Source organism: Tursiops truncatus, chromosome 14 (assembly GCF_011762595.2).
Source record: "Tursiops truncatus isolate mTurTru1 chromosome 14, mTurTru1.mat.Y, whole genome shotgun sequence".
Lineage (NCBI taxonomy): Eukaryota > Metazoa > Chordata > Mammalia > Artiodactyla > Delphinidae > Tursiops > Tursiops truncatus.
The window spans coordinates 35,694,364-35,720,439 of NC_047047.1; the positions used below are offsets into that span (position 1 = coordinate 35,694,364).

The window sequence follows — 26,076 nt, forward strand, 5'->3', positions numbered from 1 at the left end:
TATGACTGTTTACATTTACATAGATTTTTAAATGACTCAGCCATGTACATCCTAACACTTGCATGGGTCACAGCCATATGAATGCTTAATAAATGATTTTTGATTAACAAAAATTAAAAGGTACCAGGCTTTTGAGAACTGTTCCAGCACTGAACATGCAGAGCTACTTAATAATCAAGATTTTTGCTAATCATGCATTGCTTGCTTAAAAAATATTTTTAACTGTTAGAATTTATACAGAAACCAGACTTCTCATTAATAATTAACCTTGCTCTCATACAACAGACTAGCTCTTAAAACAAAAACAACAAAAACCAAAAAAACAGAAAATATCACTTCTGGAAAACAGAACATTCAGGAGAGATGTGCCAACTAGTTAAATAATATCACTCTGCAACAAGTTTAATGGATGGTAAGGGGCCTATCACACCCATTTCCCATTTGTTGAGAGGAGAGAAAAGGGTTACAACATAAAATCACCATCAAGGACCAAAAAATGATTTGACAGGCCTGCCGTGTAATTTGATACATGTGCATTTAGATAAAATTTTTAACCTTGTAAAGGCTTTAAGGTCAGTGAGTCTAATTCCCTTATCTTGGAGATGAAACAGAGCCTAGAGATGCTGACTTGCCTAAGGTCACAGTGGCAGCCAAGCAAGAATCCCAACCCTGCTGCGTGGCGCCCTGCCTCTTCTTCCTGGAGGAAGTTCTCCCTTTCTCTGTTACAGTGGTGCATTACGTAGTTTACCACCTCCAGGCTGTATGCCACCAAATCTGAATGAAAACTGCAAAAACTCAAATATGTCTATCAAGTGAAGTTACTGCGTGAAGTGAAAACTACATATCAGAATAAGCATTCTCTTGTGCGCTTCAACTTTTCCTTCTATATTGTTTATTTTCTGGGCAATGAAAAATTGAAGAAAGCTTTTATGTACTCTATAAATATTTTATTACCAGGCCTAAGCATTTTACCATCGGCGTAAATGAACCCACAACAGTGCAGAACTGTGTTATTTGGTTTTCCTACACTCTTTGGAAGCTTTAAAATTCTAGTCAGGGTTATAACATAAATGAAAAATCACATCAGTCTTTGCCAGGGCAGCAACCAGAGAAAAACACAAACTTCAATTACCTTTGCAGCCAAAGAGCAAGTGGAACTATTGTTAAAAGGAGTGTCCCCTAGAATAGTCTAACAATTAAAAAGCAGACTAAGCATAACATGACTATTTCATGTACATGAATATAACGAATAGTGGGGTTTTTTTTTAAAGATACAAGTAAAGATCACAGAGAAACAGGGAACTTTCTTGATTTACATAAAAAAACTAACAAATATCTAGCAATGGTTTGGAAAACAAAACATTTTGTTGTTTATATAAGTTAACTAAGACAACATAGCCAATTTCTCCATGGCTCTCAAAAACAATTCTTAATTGTCAAAATGGTTTGGGGGCACAACGGATTTCATTTGGCAATGATGGAGAAAAGTAAACAATGGGACTGTTGGCAGAGGCAGAATTTGAATCCTAGACAATTACTTTGCAACGAACTGAAGGAGATGCTTGCTTACCAGTTAAGAGAACTGGAAAACAGCTTTCAAATGGAGTACTATCCCCTTTCTCACACATAAACCCAACCAAAACACACATAAAGTTTAATTTTCTTTCAATAACTTAGCAAGCCAACTTGCAAAGAATTTAGTAAGTTATTAATAGGAAGATGCATGCCTGGTAGTACAATTTTAGAGACCTAAGACATATGGTTTCAATTAATAGTCACTGTGCCTGGGACAATCCATCAAATTATCCAAGACCAAAATGTCCACAATTCAAACACTATTACACCAAGTTCAAAACATGACAGTTTAGAAAAGAAACTGTAGGCTGTGTAAAAAGGACACCAGTCTAGAAAACCAAGCTTCTAAAGAGATCCCAAGCAATCAAAAGGGTGGTAAGTGAATCATATTTCCACATTCACTAAATCCCAAACCTTCAGAGGATCTCCCCCACAATTTTATTCTAATATTGCTGGGATTTTCTCCACCGGCATAAATGCTGGGTATCAGGATGAATCATATTACATAAAGTTAATAGAGTCAACTCTTAATTATTTATTTTTACAGATAATCCAGAGTTAGTTTAACTTTTAAATATTTGTTTATATTAACTTTTCAGTAATGGATATATCTGACTTTTTGGGAACTCCTAATACCTGCACTTCCACAAAAAGTACCAAATTCAACATGGTGGAAACTGGAAAATTACAATATATTATTCTTTGACCCAGAATATTTTCATTATTAGGCCAACTAATTTTCCTCACACAAATTAAGTATCCCATTCTTTTGATTAAAGTCACTACAATTCATAAAGTTACTACAATTTTCTATGAAGAAAAATAAATACACAGAGAATGTGAAGTGAATGTTAACTGATATTACAACACCTACTGTCCAAAATTAACATCAATTTCCTTTTTTCAATTTATCTTCAGAATATTAAAACGGCACTTCCAAGAAGTGTACCAATTAATATTTCTTATTTCTCTAATGTCTAATTTCTTTTTTCCCTGAGTGGGCTTTCACAAATGAAAATCATCCATTTTACTAGAAGACCCAGTTATGAAGAACAAAGACAATTTAACCAAAGAGATTACAAGATCCATGTTGGAAAACAAAGTTTTCATCAGCTCAACTCTTTGAATTTCTTTTAATTTTCCATTTATAACTGTGACTCTGAATTTAACTAAATCCCTGTCTCTCTAGCAACATAGTGAATCCTAAGCTACATCTTTAAAAAATGAGAAGTGTGCCTTAGTCATTGCTTTGCCACCTCTAGTCCTGCCTCAAATCCATGCCACAACCTTCCTGGGCTGAAAACATCCTAGTCATCTAAATAATCAGCAACAGGCTAAATTTAGTCTTAGGATTTGAGAACAACCAGGCCTAGGCCTGACCTCTACAACCAGGCCCCAGAATGCTTCTCACCCCTGTATTCATATGAGACCCCTCCCGTTACAATTAGTTCAGCTAATCTTCCCTGGCTACGTTCCACTGACCAAACAAGAATCACCAAAAAAAAAAAGTCACTAAAAGAGAATTCCAACAAATGGAAAATCTGAAATACTTTTTAAGTGACACAGAGGTACTCAAACGGCTTCCCTTGTAATATAAGAAAGTACCTCAATTTAAGAATATTAAGGGACATTTTTATATAATTTAAGTAGACAAACAGTTTTTTAAAAAGTTCCTCCAGAGACATTCCTGGCGGTCCAGTGGTTAAGGCTCCATGCTTCCAATGCACGGGGGCGTGGGTTCAATCACTGGTGGGGAACTAAGATCCTGCATACCATGTAGCCAAAAATAATTTTTTTAATAAATAAATAAATAATTTCTAAAAGTTCTTCTAAATTACAGTATAAGTACATAACACAGCCTTAGCTGTCTAGATGACAGCAGGCCCAGTGCCATTTATAAATTTCAAATCATGTAGGGAGATTGCTCCATAGCTCTCACAACTTTTGAAAAGCCAAATTCCAAATGGCACTGACTAACATACCTGGCAAAAGTCACAGCTGCTGATGACCCAGCAGGGTCACAGGAGGAGGTGTCACCTCCAACTGTGACAAGGGGCCCTTTCTCATTTAAGTAGTAGTCACATTTATTTAGAAAAATTGTGGGCCCTGCAACAACCCCTGGGATGGAGAAAACTAGCAAATGGAGATGTAATTTCACAGGCAGACAGAAGGTGACCTGAGGGCAGAATACACCAGCAAGGGAATTAAGCCAGAGATCCAGTAAAGAGTCCTCCTATGAGAAGTAATTCTAAGTAATTCTAACACAGACTTGGGAGATGCCCAAAGCCAGTTGAACCTTCTTTTGGCCAAGGAATACATACTGGGAATTCTCCTGCCTATTGACATTAACTATTTTTATTAATTAAACATTTCTACCTAATAACTTACAAAGTGCTTGAGAATGGACATGCCTAGCTTTCCTGTAAAGCAGGGGTCCCCAACCCTGTTAGGAACCGGGCGCACAGCAGGAGGTGAACGGCAGGCTAGGGAGCAAAGATTCATCTGCTGCTCCCCATTGCTCACATCACCCCCTGAACCATCCCCCCGCCCCCATCCGTGGAAAAACTGTTTTCCACAAAACCTGTCCCTGGTGCCAAAAAGGTTGGGGACCGCTGCTATAAAGCACATTGCCTAGATTTGAGGGAAGAGATTCAAGCCGAGAATAGCAACCCCAGGTTCCAGGACATTCAAACACGTGTACACAACACACAGGTATAATACACAGATCTGAATTTCAAGTGCCAACCATAAGGGATACAGGAGAAATCCCAATACAGTACATTGCGTATTGTAAGAGCTCATAATTTTAGTTGTTGATTGGACTGAAACAAAAACTGTCACCAATTATGTATTCACATCACTGTTCAAGCTTTCCCCTCCAACCCCATACTTTAAAAATATATATATATCAACTCCCAAGTTGCTGGAGGCCTGAACACCAAACCTAGAATAGGAAAATAAAGAACTGTCATAGGTGCATTGTTTGTTTGTGACATGTGGTTATACTCATAGTGGCAATTCTATCCAAAAAGCTACCATCATTTTAAGAAAGGAAAGTAAAATTTACTGGCCATCTAAATGCATTCACGTAATTAATCTCATTTCAGCTTCTCAAAACCCTTTGGCATAAGTACTAATACCCAATGTTTATATAAATAGAAACGGAGGTTCAGAAAAGTTGTCTATGATCACCTGTTAGTAACAGGATTCAAGCCTAGGTCCATCCCTTTTATCTTTCTCAACATTTATGTTAGAGGTGTTAATAAACTACAACCAAAAATGTAGGCTAGGAGCTTCCCTGGTGGCACAGTGGTTGAGAGTCCGCCTGCCAATGCAGGGGACACGGGTTCGTGCCCTGGGTCCGGAAAGATCCCACATGCTGCGGAGTGGCTGGGCCCATGAGCCTGCGCATCCGGAGCCTGTGCTCCACGGCGGGAGAGGCCACAACAGTGAGAGGCCCGCGTACCGCAAAAAAAAAAAAAAAAAAAGTAGGCTAAACTACTAAAAAGTACATGGAAAGTCTGCATTTCTCATTTGTCATCCATGACAGATTCTTTCAGAGCATCCACCACTTCAAGACACTGTATTTCCCTCAGGAATATAATATTATCTTTGCCCACAGGGAACTGATAGTCTAGCTGGAGAAAGAAGCCATTGTTCCTGATAACAGTCAGGACTGGCTAAACCCACCTGCCTTTCCTCAGCCCTCTCAGTTCCCCTTCCCGTCCGCACCCAGAGTTACCTTGACTTCGACCCGGAAAAGAGAACAGGGATTAATCAGCAGCCTGATAAGTTTTTTAACATAAGAGGCAATAAAAGGTACTGGAAAGGACAAGGGTTTAAGACACATTTATATATGAATTTCAGTGCTTACTAGCTGTGAACTTTGGATAAGATACTTAAATTTTCTCACCTGTAAGGTCATGATTAAAATCTACTACCTCTTAGGGCTCTTGTGAAGCTTAAATGAGACAACATATGAAAACAGTTTAGAGGCCTAATATTTGTTCAATCTTTTCCTTATGAAGTGGCACAAGCTAAGTGTCAATGAGTGGAAATATCAATAAATGCTACAGCAAAGATCAAACAATTTGATCTTTGCTACCAAAAAAAATTCAAAAACAAAAATCCCAACGCTTACACTTAAAAACTGATCTGTGGAGACAGCAGAATCATTACCCAATAAAGTTTATCAATGATCAATGCAGCAGAGTTAATTAAACATACAGAGAGTTTACACTTGAAGTACAAATTTAAACAATGATAAACAGGAGCAAAATCGTGTTAAAAAAATTTTGGAGGGGAGAGGTGTCATCTTTTTGTGCAAAATTGCCAATTTAAAAAGAAAACTACCACTTAGAGCAAACTGGATGGCAATTAAATGCAATGTTGGATTGAATAATGGAAAAGTAGTCTAGGTCTGTAGCTTAGTTAATAGTAAGGTACTTGTGATAATTTCTTAGTTTTGACATATGTGCAACTTTTCTAAAAATCTCAAGATAAAAAGCTGATTTTTTTAAAAAAGTGGATGACAAGGGAAAGGAATAACAACATACACAGGTATTGCCACTTTATTTAGAATCTCCTGAAAACAATTAGCCGTTAACAAACAGCAAAGGATATGACATTAGTCAACATGCACCATCTCTGTAGGCTGCACTAAAGCATAACAACGAGGAACACCTGGAGTTTAATATTATTTTTAACTTTTAAAGAGAAGTGACTTGTCCACTTTTCTCTAGCATATTATTGCAATACTGGCTTGCTGGTAATTAAATATTGTTGTTACAAAGTCCAGCAAACTTCTGACAGTTACCTCTACTTTCTATTCTTGACTAAGACATTTATTCAACCTAAACAGAAGCATCTCTTACCACATACAAGGCATAACATGAATTTAAAAGTCTAATGACAAGTGACATTTCTGAGCTTAGTGCTAAAGGCAGACATAAGTGTCCCATCTGTTTTCATAATAATGCAGGCAAATTCTCTTACTTTATTATACAAAACTCAAAGAAGAGTTAATAAAGTGATATAAAACCTACTAGGGCATTTTTATGCGCAGGGCCAAATGATGGCCATTACTGACACAATTTTTTTAAGTACATTACATTTATTGAGAGCCACATTAAGTGGTTGTGAACTTTATACTAGCTGTGTGTTCAGCAAGATGGCCGAAGCTTTCACACTCTGGGGTCTGCAAGAAAAGGGTTTACTTTTACCAGAAGGCAAATCCTATGCTACAAATTGATGACAGAGGTTTAAAGTAGCACCAATTTCAATGTGTACACGTTACACACACACATACACACAATGTTACTGCTTAACTCAGTTGACAGGCATTCCCTAAACCTTTTTTAACACACATATAGAACTTAGAGAACAATTTTCTAATTTGAAAGAAACCTTAATAATATTTACAGATTTCAAAGAAGGGGAAAAAATAAACACAGCAATGCAGCAAAGTCATTTCTCCTGCTGAAATGACCTCCAGCTTCTACGAGCTATTCCCGGTTTCGCAATAAATGAATCTGAGACTCAGACCACGTACACACAAACGGAGAAGCTGAGAACGCTAAAGCTTCCCCAATAGTCCTGGCTAAACCCACCTGCCTTTCCTCAGCCCTCTCAGTTCCCCTTCCCGTCCGCACCCAGAGTTACCTTGACTTCGACCCGGAAAAGAGAACAGGGATTAATCAGCAGCCAAAGTCCTGTTTTATCATCATTTACAGCCCCTATCCCAGGGAGCCAGAGTGCTACTAACCTGATTTCAGGGAGGCAGAACTAAATGCAGCAGAGTACAGGGGTATAAATTATATGTATCTGAAACGCCAACCCAGCAGCTCAAGACAGCTCAAATGTCAATTTAACGAAAAGGGTTTCGCAAATTGTATCTCAAATGAACATTTCCACTTCCAAACCACCCACCAACCTCTCGACTGCCAGTACCCAAATTCGGTACAGCTAAAGCAACCCGGGAGAAAAAAGAAGCGTGTCTTACCTTGTACAAATCTCGACATTTTAGTGATTTATTAAAATACTCTGGCCTATATATATATGTGTGTGTATATATATTCAAATGCCTAGAGGAGTCACGCTATGGGCAGGTCTCTCTTCCACCCCTGCTTTAACAACCGACGAGTTCCTTCTCCTCTTCCTATGTTTTGCCACTTAAGGGAGTATTCAAAGCGGCTAAAACTGCCTCAAAAAAAAAAAAGAAAGAAAAAAAAAACACCCAGGAAAACCTTCCGCACTTCCAAAAGACAGAAACTTGGTGCGACCGAGTCGGCTCGGAACTCCAGGCTACACTAAACCCTTGACGCAAATGAGGGCCAGCTGGAGGCTCCCGGAAAAGGTAATATCACACGAACTTAAATGTCATCAATGAAAGAGGCGTATCTAGAGCGGCTACTTCACTGCCCTCCGGAGCTGCACGGCCGCAGGCACAGGCGGGCCGCACCCCCTATTCCTCCTCCCCTCTCTGCCGTCCGGCCTCTGGACAGTTCCCCGGGAAACTCTGGCCAACGGCGGTCCCCGCCCTGCAGGGATCGCGAAGCGGGGAAGGCAGGCAGAGGGGAGCGATTCAACCCTTTCTACCGGCCCATCAACGTCCCGGGACTAAGAGGCGCTCGGCGCGCGGGCGGGCGGGGGCCTCCAGACCAACGCCTCGCTGCTGGGAGCGGCGGCAAGCTTGCCGCGGCTTTTTTCCGGGAGGGGCCGAAGGCTACCCGCCCTCCCCCGCAGCGGACGCTGGGGGGCCACCCATGAGGGGAGAGGCGACTCCGAGGGACAGGAGCCCGGCAGGGAGGGCCCGCCCCGACCCTCACACATTCTAGTTCCTCCTGGTCGAACCCCAAATTGGGCCTCCGGGGCCAAAGCGGGGTCAGGCAGAGGGGCTCTACACGCCTCAGAGAGGGAAACACACTCGCCCAAGGGGTGGTGGGAAGCCCGCCCCGGCCCCTCCCCAAACCGCCACAGAGACCCACCTTCCTCCTCTTCCTTTAGTAGCTGGGAAATTGGGGGCGTTTATGGCGCGCCTGGAAGAAGGCTCGCAGGTTGAGAGAATGTCACCTCTGAGGCAACCTTTTCTCTCCCCCTCTCCCCTCACACATGCACACCTTGAACCCCTCACCAGTGGTCGCAGCCCAGCTTCTGACCTCCTTCGTCCAGCGGGCTGCGGGATCCCGCAACCCAAAGCCCCCACTTTCTCCTAAACACCTCCCCTCCCCCTCCATTTGGAGCAGCCCCCCTCACGGCGGAAATGTCCCCACTGCGCAGACAGACAGGAGCAGCCGCCAGTCAGGAGCCGAGGCGGATTCAGGGCCTGGCCAATGAGGCGCGCGGGAGTGGCAGGGGGCGGGGCGTATGCGTCCAGAGGGAGACTGGCGGAGGTGGGCTCTGAGCCGGAGCCGCGGCCCGAGCCCGATCCCGAGCCCGAGCCCGAACTCGGATGCCGCGCGTTGGGGCTGCGCCTCCAGCGGCTGGGCCAGGGATATTTCACCAGTAGAACTCCCAGTCTTCCACAGATACTTCAGCAAGGGAGACAACCTGAAGCACGAGTGGTTATTTTTGTCGTGCTTAAAAATGTTTCCGCTTACCAGAGACTGAAGCTAGATATCTATCGGGCGAGTAGAGCCAGAGCACCCCGCGCAACTACCCCGAGAGAGCCCAGGCCCTATCTCGGTAGACACAAACTCTACCCACACATCTGGTCTCCAAAGGGTGAAGATGCGTTAAAGAGTAAGAGTAAGCAGTTGGATGTGTGGGACTTAACTAACAGGAGGAGGAATTTAGGGCATTGAAGAAAACGCCAAGCGAAGGCTCTCACACCAGAACCACCACCCCGGTTCCTATTCCTGTAGAGATTTCCGCAGTGTTAGGCGTTTACTTTTCTGATACAAGGGAAAATGACTTAAGTTACCCCTCAAGAGGTGCTTTCCTTTTAATAGATTTTTGAAGCCCTCAAGGAAAGAGGATGTTAAAAGAACGTTTGCAGTGAGTCGGGAACTACAAGAGGGCCAGCGCAGCGCCCGCTAAATCACACCTGATGTTGCCAACCCCACCTACCTGTATGACCCAGTGCGCCTGTCACTGGGTGTATCTCAGACTTTACAATTCAGGACTAAGGCACCTGCGTCAGGACAAATGAATTGTCAGCGCTCTGTTTAGGTGCTGGAGGTAAACCATGTCATTCTAGAAGAGTTTGAGGCCTTGGACAACACTAATCAAGGTAAAGTGAGAATTTTTAAATGAATCATTCTGTAAACAAATTATTTTTTTAGTGCTGTGTATTCGTATGGAAATGTTGTTGAAGTAACACAGAAAAGGCCAGTGATTCATTTGTCATGCTGGAGAATGATAACCCTTGGTACTATATTTCTTATGTGAAATCCAAAAGGATCACACCCAAAAACCGCTCAGCGATAAAACTGATTTCCCCAAAGAAGTGTGTAAAATCCAAATGTCTACATTTTAATAGCAGCATTTGGAGACTGAAGATCTTGATCAGAATCTCTACATTCTTTGTGTACAGTAGAGAAATTGTTCCAGCACTGAATAAGCAGTATTTATCCATCCATCAGCGTTAACACCAAAATAAAATACTACCAAAAGATTTGAGCCCCATAGGGTTGCTTAGCCTACAAATGATAAAGCTGAAGAGCAGTGAAGAGTCTTTAATTATACAAGGTTTAAGAAGGATGATCAGTTATTTCCTACCTACACAAAAGATTAAGGGGGAGGAAGTAAGTTTTAATTGCAGCAAGAGTATTTGGTAAAACCTAAGAATGACATCTTGATTTATGAGCGATTATATATTGAGATAGAGTACCAAAGGATGTTGTACATTTGCTGCCTCAAGAAATCTCCAAAAAGTAACTACCTGTCTTCAGTGGTTAGGTCTATATCAGTTCAGAGGCTGGCTCTTAGAGAAGTAGCACTCTAGAAGCTATATTCTCAAATATTATTTCAAATGGTGCCCTGTAAAGTGGAATTTCTTTACATAGTGATTTACATTTAAATTCTGAACCCCCAAACATTTTGTAAAAGAACCTCCCACTATCTCAGAGCCACTAGAAACAATCTCACTTGGCAGATCACGTGGGATTAAGGAGGAAAGATCATGGCCGTGGAGAAGTTTCAAGTGTGCTTAAAAGGCTGTTGTCTATTTCTGAAATATATTTACACATTTTAATATCTGAAAAATCACTTTGTGTGTGTGTGTGTGTGTGTGATCCCTTTTTTTCATAATACACTACAGTGGAATTTTCCTTCAAGGTGCATGAAGTTGATATCTGTATCATTAGAAATTTGTAATGTGGATAGATAGATTTACAGATGAAACTTTTGCAGAAACCTGCGGGGGGACAGAATCTAAAGGAAGATGAAATGGGGGCCTGGGAAGGAATGTGTGTACAGTTATGAGTTGGAATGAGATGGATTGTAAACTAAAAAGAAGCCTGAAAGCCAGTTTTTCGCTGGTACTATATATTACCATCCAAGGATGATATAATTCTGCCTATAATTTTCTCATTCCTTCTTTATACTTCCCAATAGAAACATGAGAAAATTCAGTTTAAGTTAACCAGTTCCATGTCCTGGGATGTATAACAACCTTGCCATATCTTTTTCTTTAGATAGGAACATTCTATTAGTCAGAAGTTGCCAGTTACTGACTAGACCTAACAATAGGACATTTTATTTGAATCAGAAGGTAACCAAACCGGGTTAACTGGAAAAAGATATCAAGTAATATCTGTGAGACAGACTAATAATGAATATAATAATTCATAATAATGAATGAGTAGTCTAAAAAGTGAATGATGTTTCCAAATACTTGAGAAAGAGAAAGACTTCATTCTTTCTTGTTGCCAACACTCTGTTGTTAATGAATCAGGAAGTTTTCCGAAACAAGTGAATTTCAGTTATTTCAATTATATCCTTCCATTTATTCACAGTATGATTTTTTTAAATTACATTTGAAGGTTATTTAAGTTTATATCAAAACAGTAGCAATTATTTCAAATAAGGTGTTTTAAAAAACAGGGTTGTCTCACATTACAGATAATTGTCTAATGAGTTGATAAACCAATCTTCTGAGTAGTCTTAAAAGTCATTAGGCTCACAAAAATGCAGTTTAACCACATGTGTTATCTTGTTCATGCTTATCAATAATTTCCCTGTGGGTTCTCCTTTGAAAGTTGCATAGAAGGCAGGTCTTTACTATGTTGTGTCCTGTTACTCTTGTTCTGCACTTGCCCAGAGGAGAATGTTGGTCACAAATGGTGATGCCCATAAATTGTTGTATGTCAGTCACATGCCAAACTACATCTACAGACCCCCCCCCCGCCCTGATTATAGAGGCAGAGTGAGTAGGCCTAGGAATAACCATAAAGAAACAGTCTGTATTCCCTCAGAGTTTCTAATAAACATAGATCATTAAGTAATCATAATTTGGAAAAACAAAAAAAACTCACTGTGAAATAATACATCTCTTGCGAAACTCATAAGATAGAATAAATATTATACTGCTTTTCTAAGGTGACATATGCATAGATGATGAAGTTACTTATTCTTAGTGACTTTGAAATCCTCATAGAGAAGAGCTGTTAAATAGAAAAGTATTCAGTTTAATCCTTTTTTTTCTTCCTCTTTCAACCATATTAAAGATTCCCTGTTGTGCATTCCATCAAACATCTTTTGATGGTTTTCCAAACATCTCTGCTTGGGTCTAGCTTATTAAATTTCCTGCCAGTGCCACCACTGGGAAGGAAGGAATAAAGAACTTCTGTTCCCTAACTTAGTCTCAGGAAATTTATTTTAAGCACTTCATACCCACCACCCTAACTAAATATTAAAGAGAAGATCCTCAAGATTATTCTTTGGATGAAGCCTAAATAACTGGGTAATTATAGGTCATTAAAATGGGTAATATGATTAGCAAATAAAAAATAACTGTTTTTTTCCTCCTTAGAATGAAAAGGAGGAGGAATGTCATATTAGAGAAAAGACCAAAGGAAAAAATGTGGTATATTGCTGTTAAGTTCTGATACCCTTTTTAATTGAACTTTAAAACAAAAATTTCAATAATGATGCACATTGTTAAAAAAAAATCTAGCAAATACCAAAATGCCCATAATGAATAATAGTTCTCTCCTGTTCTGCCCCTCTTTATTCCAGCCCTGTACCCCAGAGGCAACCATTTTTCTTCTGACAGTTACCTCAGTTATACCTGATTGTTATTTCTAAATGCTTATTTTGTTATTTCTTTGGTTTCTGGATTTTAGGCATTGTATGTTTTGACTTCCTGTTACAATAGATATGGACTTAGCTCACTTACACCACCGGCATTCTTTCCTCCATTGTATTAGTTTCCTAAACTTTGTAGAGCTATATTTCCCAACCTTTTCCTCATCATGACACAGAGAAAAGAAGATAATATTTGTATGGCATCCTGGGGTAACGTGGAGGGAATTTGTAGACCTCTATATTGGACTTGGTGAAAAATTAGCTGCTTTTTAAATATATATAAAGTAATGAAAATAAAAATAAATGCAAAGTAATATGGGAAATATTAAACATTGAATTTGTATAAAACTCTGAGATGATGGGGTTTCCCTGGTGGCGCAGTGGTTGAGAGTCCACCTGCCGATGCAGGGGACACGGGTTCATGCCCCGGTCCGGGAAGATCCCACATGCCGCGGAAAGGCTGGGCCCATGAGCCATGGCCGCTGAGCCTGCGCGTCCGGAGCCTGTGCTCCGCAACGGGAGAGACCACAGCAGTGAGAGGCCTGCGTACCGCAAAAAAAAAAAAAACTCTGAGATGAAATCTTTTCAAATTTTTGAGTCAGAAATTTGAACTTGCCTGCATGAACACATTTTTTTTTAATCAGGTTTTATGCTTGAAATAGCTATACATAGTTTCTGATCAAGACTGTCAACTGATAATCTCTTCAGATTCTTGATAGTCACTGTGGTAGGCTGGGTAATGCCCCCCAACAATATCCAGTTCTTAATCCCCAGGACCAGTGAGTGTTATCCTGTATGGTATAACAGGATAACTTCAAAAATATGACTAAATAAGGATTTTCAAGTAGAGAGATTATCCTAGTTTATGTGGGTAGCCCTAAATGTAATCACAGGTGTCCTTAATTAAATGTAGACAGAGAGATTTGAAAACAGAGAAGAAAAAAGCATGTGATGATGGAAATGGAGAAAAGGTGATGATTCAAATCCATGAGCCAAGGAATGAAGAGCCACCAGAAGCTGGAAATGGTTGTCCCTTAGAGCCTCCAAAGGCTGCGTGGCCCCACTAACATCTTGATTTCAGCCCAGAGAAATCCATTTGGACTTCCAGAACTGTAAGAGAATAAATATATGTTGTTATAGACCACCCAGTTTGTGGTAATTTGTTTCAGCAGCCATAGGAAACTAATAGAGTCACCATTCATGAGGAACATTGCATAAATAGGTGATAAAAATTATTTTAAACTATTTCTTTTGCAACCATTCAAAAATGTATAATGGTTGATATTCTATTCAAAGAATCTAACAGCTCTTTTTATTGACAAACACAATGATGAAACATGACATGATAAGGCAAATGGATTTTGAATCCAGCTGAACTTTTTTCTACCAAGTATTTTAAAATAATGATGAAGCTTTAATTTGTAAAACACATGTGCATTGTTGGATCAATCAGACCAAAACTACTTTGGATGCCATTAAAGAGCACATCAGCTGCAAACAATCAGAAGTATCTGATGTCTGTGAAGTCAGAGTTTCAGAGCCATCAGAGCTGCACCATCCAGGAGCTCCATGCTGGCTGCAGTGTGCTGAGCACAGCCAAGGATGTATTCTACCATCTGGACATCTACTTCAGCAGCCAACTGCCGAGCATACTACTATGCTTGGATAAGAGGCCTGTGGAACTACTGGACATTATTCATCATCCATTCCACCTGTAGAGACTGTTCATCTTGGGCCATCCTCTGACAAAGCCTGCAAGAAGCTGGAGGCAACCAGCGGAGGGAGTCCCAACTGCCTGCCCCAGGCCTGAAAGGCTTAATATCATGCTTCACAGCTGTAAGCCATTCGAAGCATAGAATTAGAAAATTCTGGTCTATATTACCACCCCACCGCTGCTGGGCAGCACACCAAGAAAATGAGACTTTGGAGCAGAGAGCAGTGCTGGGAGGAAGAGAGAGGCTATTCTCAATTATCAATGACTTATGAAAAGAATTTTACAGAGAAAACGTTAGAGGTTGACAAACCTACTGAAGTTCTGGCTTTGCATGGATCTGTTCAGTAACAAATTAAAAACTAAGATTATTCAAATAATAGAAATAAATTTATTGACGACTACTGTCTGAATTTTGAGCATCACAGACAGATTCAGAGACTTTAAGTTGTTTGTTATGTAAGCCTTTCTAACACAGACCAGCATGGGATGGAGACCGGATAAAGGCACAAATGGAGTAACAGGATAAGCAAAGAAAGAAGGATCCAGATAGACCAAAACTTTCCTTAAACCATGTTAACTTGAGGGTTTTACCATTTTCCTAGTGAGAAGGAATAAAACAACACTATTTGAAATTTTTGTGTGTATGTGTGTGTGCATATATATGTATATGTACACGTATATACATATATATGTGGGTATACATTACATATGTCCATGTTTATTTATAATTTATATCCTTTCTTATTCCAAAAAGAATTTGAGGCCAAGACATGTATATTCTTGATTAAGTTAATTGCTTAGTAAATTGCATAATGTATAATTCATTCTTTAGTGGAAATTCAGTTTTGTCATTTTCATCTAATCCTTTTTGTTGTCTGTAGATAGTCATGTTAAAGAACCGCTATAGGCATTATTTATTTATTTATTTTTAATTTTTAGCCTTTTATTTTTTTTTAACATCTTTATCGGAGTATAATTGCTTTACAATGTTGTGTTAGTTTCTGCTTTATAACAAAGTGAATCAGTTATACATATACATATGTCCACATATCTCCTCCCTCTTGTGTCTCCCTCCCACCCTCCCTATCCCACCCCTCTAGGTGGTCACAGAGCCCCAAGCTGATCTCCCTGTGCTATGCTGCTGCTCCCCACTAGCTATTTTACATTTGGTAGTGTATATATGTCCATAGGCATTATTTTTTAAATGGCTTTTTCTCAATATAGTGAACCCAAATGATAACAGTCTAGATTCTAGGGTCCAGAGAGATTTAGGAAGTAAGCAGAATTCCTTGTTGTATAGGTAGGTATACTAGATTAGGTATGTTATACATTACAGTTGAGCCTTGAACAACAGGGTGGTAGCAGGGGAAGGGGCGCTCACCCCACCTGCGCAGTGGAAAATCTGACTACTGCTATTTCTGCTCCAAAAACAAAGGAGTAGGAAGCTGAAACAATTTAGATAGAATCAGGACTGAAACCCTAGTTCTTAAGATTCTACCTATTATGATCTCTAATTGAACACAAACTCTTCCCCCACACTTAAAGATCTGTAGAATGAAAATAAAGTTACTATATTTATTGAAAAAAATCTATACAAATGGGCCCCTCCAATTCAAACCCCTGTTCAAGGATCAACTGTACAACATCAGTCTCTAAAGCTGTAAATACTGAAGTCCCTTCAGAAGAATCCCTACAAAATATGTACCATCATCCAAGGATTTTTCTGTTTGTTTTAATTTATTGGTGTTTTTTTTCTGTTTCAGGTTCTCATAACAGTATTGGTTTCTAGGGAGGCAGAAGAGTATATTGGAAAAAGCAGACTTTAGAAAACAGCCTGGTTTTTTATTTTGAGTTCTGCCACTTAGAACCTGAAAACCCTGGATAAGTTACTTGGTTAACTTTATGAGCCTTAGTTTCCTCACTTAAAGATGCGAATAACTAATATCCTGTCTTGCCTCCTACAGAGTTATCATAAAGATCATCTCACTCAGTGTTGGCAGGGTATGAGTGATGATGATGATTTCAACTGATGGTTTCCTGTATTGCCTTGCCATAACATTAATCTCGTTAGTGTTATTACTTGATTGTAATTACTTATTAAACATCTGTTGTTGCTCCACAGACTGTAAGCTCTTTGAGGGCAAGGACTGTGTCTATCTTGCATCCCCAGAGCATATCACAGTGTTTGGCACATAACAGGCAATCAAAAGAAACTAGTTGAATGAATTATCAGGTGAGATATTTATGAATGAACTTTAAAAGCTGTAGAGTGCTATATTGGTCTATATTAGAGTTTTCCCATTATTTCTTCAGGAAACATGTTTGGGATGGCAAATAGTTGACTTATAAATTTACTTTTAGAACACTAAAGGAGGCATTTCAAAACAAGTTTGTTGTGATAGAGTGTTTGCAAAGATGGCCACAATTCTTCCCACCCCTGTGCCCTGATCCTTTGCAACGTCACTTTGTCACTCCTCCCATTAAGAGGTGAGTCTTTTCCCCCACACCTTAAATCTGGGTTGGTCTGGTGACTTTCTTTGACTGATAGAATGTGGCAGAAATGATGTTGTGTGATGTCTAAGCCTTAGCCTTAGGAAGCTTTTCAGCCTTTAGTCTCCCCTGTTGGAATGCTGCCCTGAGACCACCATATGAAGAATCCCTTCTAACTTACTAGAAAACGACAGCCCACCTGAAGTAGAAACAAATTTTTCCAGTTGAGATCCCCTAGACCACCAGCATTAACTGCCAGACATGCGTTGGAGCCCAATGAGTCAAACTGGCCATATGAGTGACCCAGATAAGACCAGTAGAAGAATTGCCCAGCTAAGCTATATCCAATACATGTATTGTTACACAGTACAATATAACTGATAGACCCATAAATGTAGTGTCAAGGAAAAATTAAACCATGCTCATTTACTCTTTGTTTAGCCCCAGAACCGCCCTTAATCTTTTCACACTGGGACTGTGTTTTTCAGCCCACTCATTTGTCACCTCTAAACTCTATTCTACAAATCCTGAGAAGAGATTTCCTTTGATCACTTTTCTTTTTTTTTTTTTTTAACATCTTTATTGGAGTATAATTGCTTTACAATGGTGTGTTAGTTTCTGCTTTATAAGAAAGTGAATCAGTTATACATATACATATGTTCCCATCTCTTCCCTCTTGCGTCTCCCTCCCTCCCACCCTCCCTATTCCACCCCTCTAGGTGGTCACAAAGCACTGAGCTGATCTCCTTGTGCCATGCGGCTGCTTCCCACTAGCTATCTATTTTACGTTTGGTATTGTATATATGTCCATGCCACTCTCTCACTTTGTCACAGCTTACCCTTCCCCCTCCCCATATCCTCAAGTCCATTCTCTAGTAGGTCTGTGTCTTTGTTCCTGTCTTACGCCTAGGTTCTTCATGACCTTTTTTTTTTTTCCTTAGGTTCCATATATATGTGTTAGCATATGGTATTTGATTTTCTCTTTCTGACTTACTTCACTCTGTATGACAGACTCTAGGTCCATCCACCTCACTACAAATAACTCAATTTCATTTCTTTTTATGGCTGAGTAATATTCCATTGTATATATGTGCCACATCTTCTTTATCCATTCATCCAATGATGGACACTTAGGTGGCTTCCATCTCCTGGCTATTGTAAATAGAGCTGCAATGAACATTTTGGTACATGACTCTTTTTGAATTATGGTTTTCCCAGGGTATATACCCAGTAGTGGAATTGCTGTGTCGTATGGTAGTCCTATGTGTAGTTTTTTAAGGAACCTCCATACTGTTTTCCATAGTGGTTGTATCAATTTACATTCCCACCAGCAGTGCAAGTGTGTTCCCTTTTCTCCACACCCTCTCCAGCATTTATTGTTTCTAGATTTTTTGATGATGGCCATTCTGACTGGTATGAGATGATATCTCATTGTAGTTTTGATTTGCATTTCTCTAATGATTAATGATGTTGAGCATTCCTTCATGTGTTTGTTGCCAATCTGTATATCTTCTTTGGAGAAATGTCTGTTTAGGTCTTCTGCCCATTTTTGGATTGGGTTGTTTGTTTTTTTGATATTGAGCTGCATGAGCTGCTTGTAAATTTTGGAGATTAATCCCTTGTCAGTTGCTTCATTTGCAAATATTTTCTCCCATTCTGAGGGTTGTCTTTTGATCTTGTTTATGGTTTCCTTTGCTGTGCAAAAGCTTTTGAGTTTCATTAGGTCCCATTTGTTTATTTTCGTTTTTATTTCCATTTCTCTAGGAGGTGGGTCAAAAAGGATCTTGCTGTGATTTATGTCATGGAGTGTTCTGCCTATGTTTTCCTCTAAGAGTTTGATAGTTTCTGGCCTTACATTTAGGTCTTTAATCCATTTTGAGTTTATTTTTGTGTATGGTGTTAGGGAGTGTTCTAATTTCATTCTTTTACATGTAGCTGTCCAGTTTTCCCAGCACCACTTATTGAAGAGGCTGTCTTTTCTCCAGTGTATATTCTTGCCTCCTTTATCAAAAATAAGGTGACCATAGGTGCATGGGGTTATCTCTGGGCTTTCTATCCTGTTCCATTGATCTATATTTCTGTTTTTCTGCCAGTACCATACTGTCTTGATTACTGTAGCTTTGTAGTATAGTCTGAAGTCAGGGAGCCTGTTTTCTCCAGCTCCATTTTTTGTCCTCAAGACTGCTTTGGCTATTTGGAGTCTTTAGTGTTTCCATACAAATTGTGAAATTTTTTGTTCTAGTCACTTTTCTTGTTAAACCAGTGTCCCTATGCTTAGAGATCTGCCTTACAGCTAGAGCTTTTGAGATTCTTTAAGTGGAAAAAGATAGGTTTGGGTCTTAAAATATATTTTTAAACATAATTTTATATATATTGCTTTGAAGATTCATGGTGTATACAAGGGTATTTCTTGCAGTGTCTTAATAGTAAAAATGAAGATACAACTCAAATGGACTAATAGAAGAGTAGTTAAATTATAATAGATATGTTTAAAATCAATATAAAAGGATACTGTCAGTCATTAAAAGATGTGGTCGTTGTACTGATATATATGTTGACATGAAAAAAAATTCCTTTTATCTTAAGTGAGGGAAAAAAATCCAATTTCATATCCCAATTAAATCTCTTTTTCCCTGCACCCATTACTTTTTCTCAGTCTTTACTTGAGATTCCAGGAACCTGCAGTGGAGGGGGAGGTATGGTCTGCATTTTCATTCATCTTTCCTTTCCTTCTGGTGGTAGTTCCCCAGGAGTTGGGAGACTGGAGGAAAAATGGGGAAGAGTGATAAATACCTCTTTAGTTCACTGGGTTTGCAGTTATAGTTCTTTGTTGGTTTTTACTGCTTTACTTCCATATGGCAGAGATGCAAATGCCAGCTTTCTATTGTGGCATTTATATGATTTGTGGGGACAGGAGGGTGCTTGCAAAGCCTTCCAGCCATGCAGTTCCCCGACCCGGGAGATCTGGTGCAAACTTGACTTCTTTCACCCTACCTCAGCGCTTATAACTGGTAATACAACCCACAGACTCTTGCTACAAGCATCCCCTTACCCAAAGATTGCTCACTTAGATGCAACTTTAGCAAAATGATTTAAACTCTGCTACCTTCCAAGGAGTCTATTGGCTAATGAGAATATCCTACTTCCTTGCCACACCGCATAGTCTGATAACATACTTCTCCTCTGCTTCCTACTTTCCACCTTGCCATCTCTTTCGTTTCTCCTTTCTCCACTTAAAGTAGTACTGGGCAGATCAACAAGAAGGCTACCTAAAAAATATCCAACAGTTGAGGTTGATGTTGGTCTTCCCTTCTTATGAGAAGTGATTTTCGGTCTTCATACCCCACCTAGTTTGGGAGGTAGGAAATCCACTTCCCTGCTCCCCATGGAAAAGGTGCTGTACTCTGGCCTACAGTGATGCTGACAATTTCTGTTTTCAGCATCGTTCCTCAATCTTCTAGTCATAGACACTGGGGATAGGTGGGGAAGGGCTGGGGTTGGAAGTGGCAAAGCTCCAATTATTGAAGCTTTCTCTTTGAAATGAAAGATACTTAACACCTCTTTGTGCTCAGCTTGACATATCACCAACTCCCGAGCAATGCCATAAATCCCACTCAAATCCTATGATATTTGAAAAAAAGGTTTCAGGAAACAGAAAAATTCAAGGGGTGGAAATAATTAAATAGTAAAATAAAATGTGAAGGAAAATGAGTTTTCAGATGAAATGTGTTTATGAAAAACAGAACTGGATGACTTAAGCCATTTTATTTTTCACATTCATATGAAATTTCAGAGCCCAGTTTCATTCATTTATTCATTCAACAAATATTCATTGAACACCTACATGAACCAGGCACTAGTAGGCCGTGGGTTTATGATAGTGAAGTTGATAGAGAAGTTCCTGACCTAAGTGGGGGTGACAGTAAGTAAGTAAATAAAATAATAATTAGTTAAATATTGCGGGTTGAATGAAAAGCTATGAAGAAAATAAACAGAGTGCTGTGATCCAGAATACGAGGGAGCATTAATATAGTAAGGTGGTCAAGAAAAGCCCTCTGAGAGGTGGCATTTACACTGCTGCCTGTGGGGGCTAATCCAACCCACATGGTGCTCTCCAGAAGGGTACCTTTTCCTAATTCACTTAGAAGCCATGTGTGGGTTAACATGGAGGCTCTGAACATTTAAGCCAAAACCTGAAGGATAAAAAGGAGTCAGCCATATAAAGACCTGAGGAGAAATACACCAGATAGATAGAATAGCAATTATAGAGGCTCTGAGATAAAAAGAGCACTGTGTGTTCTAGGAGATGACAGGAAGCTGGAGGGAGGAAATAAGTGAGTGAAGAGTGGCAAGAGGCAAGAGATGAGTCTGTAGAATTAGGAAGGAATCAGACCTGCAGGGCTGGCTGTATAGGTTTTGGATTTTATCCTATCCTTCATTTAAAGCAGGGAACTGACAGGATCTGATTTACATTTTTTATAGAGTATAGCTCTATATTTTGAAGGTAGAAATAACAGGAATTGGTGATGAACTGGATGAAGGGAGAATCGAATGAGGAGGGAGGAGTCATGAGGAGTGAATTAAAAGGGAAGAGTCAAGGGCAGCAGTTCATCATATCACCAGTCACTGAGATGGTCAAGGCTGGGGGAATCCAGATTTAGAGAGAGAAAATTCATTTTGGTCATGTTCAGCTTGAAATGCCTAGGAAACATACAAGAGGATGTCAAGCAGATGTTTAAAGATGTGAATCTGGAGCTCAAAAAGAAGTCTAGCCTACCAATATAAATTTAGGAATTGTCAGCAGATAGTTTTTAAAGCACGAGGACTGATATAGGGAGAAGGCATAGAGAATAGAAAAGAGGGTATAGGAACTCCAATATTTAGAGGTCACGTAGAAAAAGGAAAAACATGTGAAGGAGAATGAGCAAGAGTAGCCAATTATTTAAGAAAACCAGCATAGTTTGCGGTATAGAGCCCAGGAAAGAGAGTATCAGAAATGGCTAGTTATGAGAGTTTAATTAAACAGCACAGAAGAGACAGAGTCAGCCAAATAGAAGTTGTCAATTACCTTTACAGGAGTGATAGGGAGGTTGAAATAGATTGAAGTTTGCTATTTATCTTAGCAACACTGATTATAAGAAGGCAGTAGAACTTCAGAGTTCTGAGAGAAAATTAATTCTGAACCTAGAATTCTATAGACAGACAAAGCATTCAAGGATGAGGGCAAATTAGGGAATTTTTCACTTTTTTTGACTTCTTATGTACCTTTTCAGGAAAAAAAAAAGCTTAAGTAAATGTTCTAGCAAAATGAAAAGAGAACTCAAGAAGGAAACATGGGAAGCCAGTAATAGAATCTGCTCTAGGAATGCAATCAAAAGATATTTCAGCACAAATATTTAGACATTCAAGGTGATCAATAGTAATAATAACGGAAAGTTAGAAGGGTATCAGAAGAACATCTTTAAGAAAAAAGTAGATTCATTTTTATGAAATAGTATGATTAAAAACCTTAATAATCTTAATTGTAGGGTGACATATGCTTTTCTCCTGTCATCAACCAAAAAAAGACAATTAGAATCTTTAGTAAAGGCAAAAAAATTGTATAACCCATGGTCCAAAGATGAAACAAATATGTGTCATTATTATGAGTAATCAATGGACATATGAAAAAAGAGAATCCATTTGACATTGACACCTAGAACATGTTCCTTCAAAAAGCATAGATTTAGTAACATGGTTTATATTTCTCTTTTACAAGTTCACTTATACTATTCAGCAGTGAATAAGGTTTATTAAATTGTAATACTGAAAAAATCACTTTTCAAAATAAATTTAAAGACAAAATGCAAAAGTCAGTTATTCTAACAGTGTAAATATTATAAGTATTGACTGTGTAAAAGTACTGGTACAGCTAATAAAGTTGGGAAATGGAGGGAAGTGAAAGGATGCAAATGTATTAAACTTACATAATGGAGGAGTCAAGAGACATTTTCTAAAGTGTGGATGGACACTTTCTAATGGTAGATCAAGAAATAGAGGTTTAAGTATATTTAAAGCAATTAAGTAACAAATAGAACTTAATGTATTATAATAAAAATTGCATAGAAGAGACTAGGGGAAGAAAAATGGAGGCTAATGTAATTAAGCCAAATTCTTACTGTTCTTTTTCAAAGTGTGGAGGCAATTTTACAAATGTCAGGAGTTGAACCAAAATGTGGCAGTATGTGTGTATTATTTTCAAGTATGGAGGTAACTATCAGAAGTACTAAAAACAATTTGATGTAGCTACCTTTAGGGCAGTGTTTTTCAAACTGTGAGACTGAAATCAAGTTAGTGGGTTACCATCTACATTAGAAGGGAGAAGATGAAGAAAAAGTATGATTAAGTATAAAATTGGTGAAACTTTTATCAGATGTGTGTGTGTGTGTGTGTGTGTCTCTGTGTGTGTGTGTGTGTGTGTGTGTGTGTGTGTGTGTGTGTGTAAAATGTATTTCCTACTTGGGTCCTGGTCAAAAAAATGCTCTAGGAAGTAGAACTAGGTTGTGGACAATAGTTGGGCTGTATTTTTCTCTTTTATTTTTCTGCTCATCTGTTTGAATTTTTAACTTATGCATGTATTATTTTTATCATAATAATTTAAAATATGTATCTGTTTTTTAATACCTTAAAAATACAAATTTATAAGCTTCCATACCATAATGTGGCATATTTCCTAACAAAAGCAAATATTAGGCAATTTTTCTAAAGAAACAAAATGACAAGCAATCTTACCATCACTTAGCAAGAAAGGAAAAATTAACAGTAAGTTTTAAAGATTACTCAAGGCTCAAGAGAGGGAAGGCTGGGGCAGGGCCAAGAATTTAAGACTTTAGGAGTCCAGGCAATGGATTAAGTAAGAAGAAGATAAAGCAAGAGAAATCAAACAGTTTAAATATCACTGTCACAATGTAAACCAATGCTAAGAATGATCTTGAATCAACAAATCATTTTACCTTATTGTCTCTGTGTGATGTTTCACCTATCAGTGAACACTATAATTGCTTGCATTTCTATGGTGACTTTCAAGTTAACTCGGTTTGCCCTTACAGCAAATATGAGACAATTCTTGAGTACCTTCTTGCCCAGATCCTCCCTTTTCTAAAAGCTTCTACTCCATTGGGGTGAGACCTCTGTGGCCACATGCACTTTGTGACCCTACTTTGACCAGGGAAAGACTACTGACCCAATTTGTACTGGTCAGACTTTCTCTCCTAGGAATTTAGAATTAGAACTCAGAAATGCTGGTCATTTTATATTGGTCACTTGGGGGAAAAGGGTATCATTCTGGGGCAGCCATATTTGGCCCATAGATACACAGAAAAGAATTCATCTTCCTAAAAAGGAAAGAATAAAGCACAGAGGAAAGGCTATTAATTCATTAAGTCAACAAATACTTATGAAGAACCTAGTGTTCTAGGTACTATTCTAGGTACTAGGGATACAGCAGTGAATAAAACCGAGTCTGTGCCCTTGTGGGTATATATTCTTGGAAGAGGGAGGCAGATGATGAACAAATAAATATTTACGAAAATGTCAAGTAGTATATAAAAGGTTCTATGAAGAAAAATAAAGGGTAAGGGAAGAAAGTTTGACATTGGGGTCAGGGAAGACCTCTCTCAGGAAGTAATTGAGCAGAGACTTGAACCAGTTGGGGAAGCAAGCCAAAAATATATCTGGAGGAATTGCTTTCCAGGCTGCAGTTCTAGGACATGCAAAAACTTTGAGTTGGGAACATTCTTGGGACGTTCAGGAGACATAGTGGCAAGAAGACAGAAAAAAAAATCTACACCTAGATAAAGAAGAGATCTTAAAAACATCCAGAGAGAAAAGATAAATTGCCCAATTATTAAATAAATAGGTTAAAGATGGCCTCTGTATATTGGTTCCTATGTTGTTTACTTATTCACAACAGGCTAGGACCATTAGATCAAAACCCACCAGCACCAAAGTCAAATTTTTATACATCCAATTGTTTTAAGCGTAGCCCAAATAAGCAGATTTCTAGCCACTTAGATACTACCTATTTGACATATCCCACAAAACTGTACCCAAACTCTTCTAGCTATAGATAAGACTAACCTTGTAGCTATAAAAGACCCCAAACTGGGCTGCCCTTCAGAGATCTCTGACCCAGAGATTCACCACCTTACCACTGAGTGACATATCCTAGACATGTAGCCCCCTCTCTGATTCCTGTCTCCTTGGAAGTTCCATTGCCCTTTTCCTCTTCTGAGTGGTGGCCCCATGCTGCTGTCTCTGGAAAAATCTCTTGCTGTGAGTGACTTTTCCTTTCATGCAGTTCTGTCCAAGTGCCACCTAATAAGCATTATTATGCAATACTGCCATCTCATTGTTCTGTCTTTTCCTTGATCTCTAGAAATCCTTGAACTCACCACACCAATAGAATACAATTAGATTGAAATTGACTTTTCAGTTGTAACAATATAAGTCAGAAGACAACGGCATAATATATTCCAAGTAACAAGAGCAAATAAATGTCAGCCTAAAATTTTATACCCAGCTAAACTATAACTTGAGAGACCAAAAATTGAGACTCCCTACTAAAGGATATAGTTCATAATTAAATAAATCATACCACAAGGAAGGAATGAGAGACCCTTCTCAAAAGAAAAGAATAGCAGAGGGCAATGGGAGCAGGTAAATATATGCGGAATATCTAAACGGGTATTATTCATATAAAACAATGATAATAATAATGACTCATCAGGGAGTACAAAAATAAGATGAAGCCAAAATACTAATGGTAATAACATGAACAATGGGGTAGAGTGAACACAGGAAAACTATTCCAGGCCCTTGTTTTATTCATGATCAAGGTAGATATATTTAGCAATTCCAGACTCTAAATGTTTATATTAAGGATATAACTAAAGAATATATGTAGAATGTACTATTTCAAAATACAATAGTGAGGTAACTAAATTTTATTTAATGCAGTAGATAGCAGCAAGAGAAAAGAACAGATTTTTTAAAGTAAAAAGATGTTTTTT

The 26,076-nt window shown here is 38.9% G+C and overlaps 1 protein-coding gene and 1 long non-coding RNA gene across 6 annotated transcripts in view; one reads left to right on the top strand and one right to left on the bottom strand.

The window, feature by feature from the left end:
* The window catches only part of UGP2 (UDP-glucose pyrophosphorylase 2), a 55,110-nt gene extending 46,277 nt beyond the window's left edge, over window positions 1-8,833 (bottom strand). Inside the window, exon 1 of one of the 4 annotated variants that reach the window (XM_019942672.3) lies at window positions 8,708-8,833. In XM_019942672.3, coding sequence (XP_019798231.3) covers window positions 8,708-8,810 — 103 coding nt within the window. In that variant the 5' untranslated portion in view covers window positions 8,811-8,833. Of the gene's footprint in view, window positions 1-7,576; window positions 7,801-8,561 lie in introns of those variants that run through there. The other 3 variants (XM_073791310.1, XM_019942673.2, XM_004314000.4) reach the window with 3 other exon arrangements.
* Window positions 7,820-26,076, top strand: part of LOC109551134 (uncharacterized) — a 116,643-nt gene continuing 98,386 nt past the window's right edge. For both annotated transcript variants that reach the window (XR_002177828.3, XR_012325682.1), the window contains exons 1-2: window positions 7,820-7,930; window positions 9,525-9,805. This is a non-coding gene — a long non-coding RNA (uncharacterized lncRNA). The remainder of the gene's footprint in view (window positions 7,931-9,524; window positions 9,806-26,076) is intronic.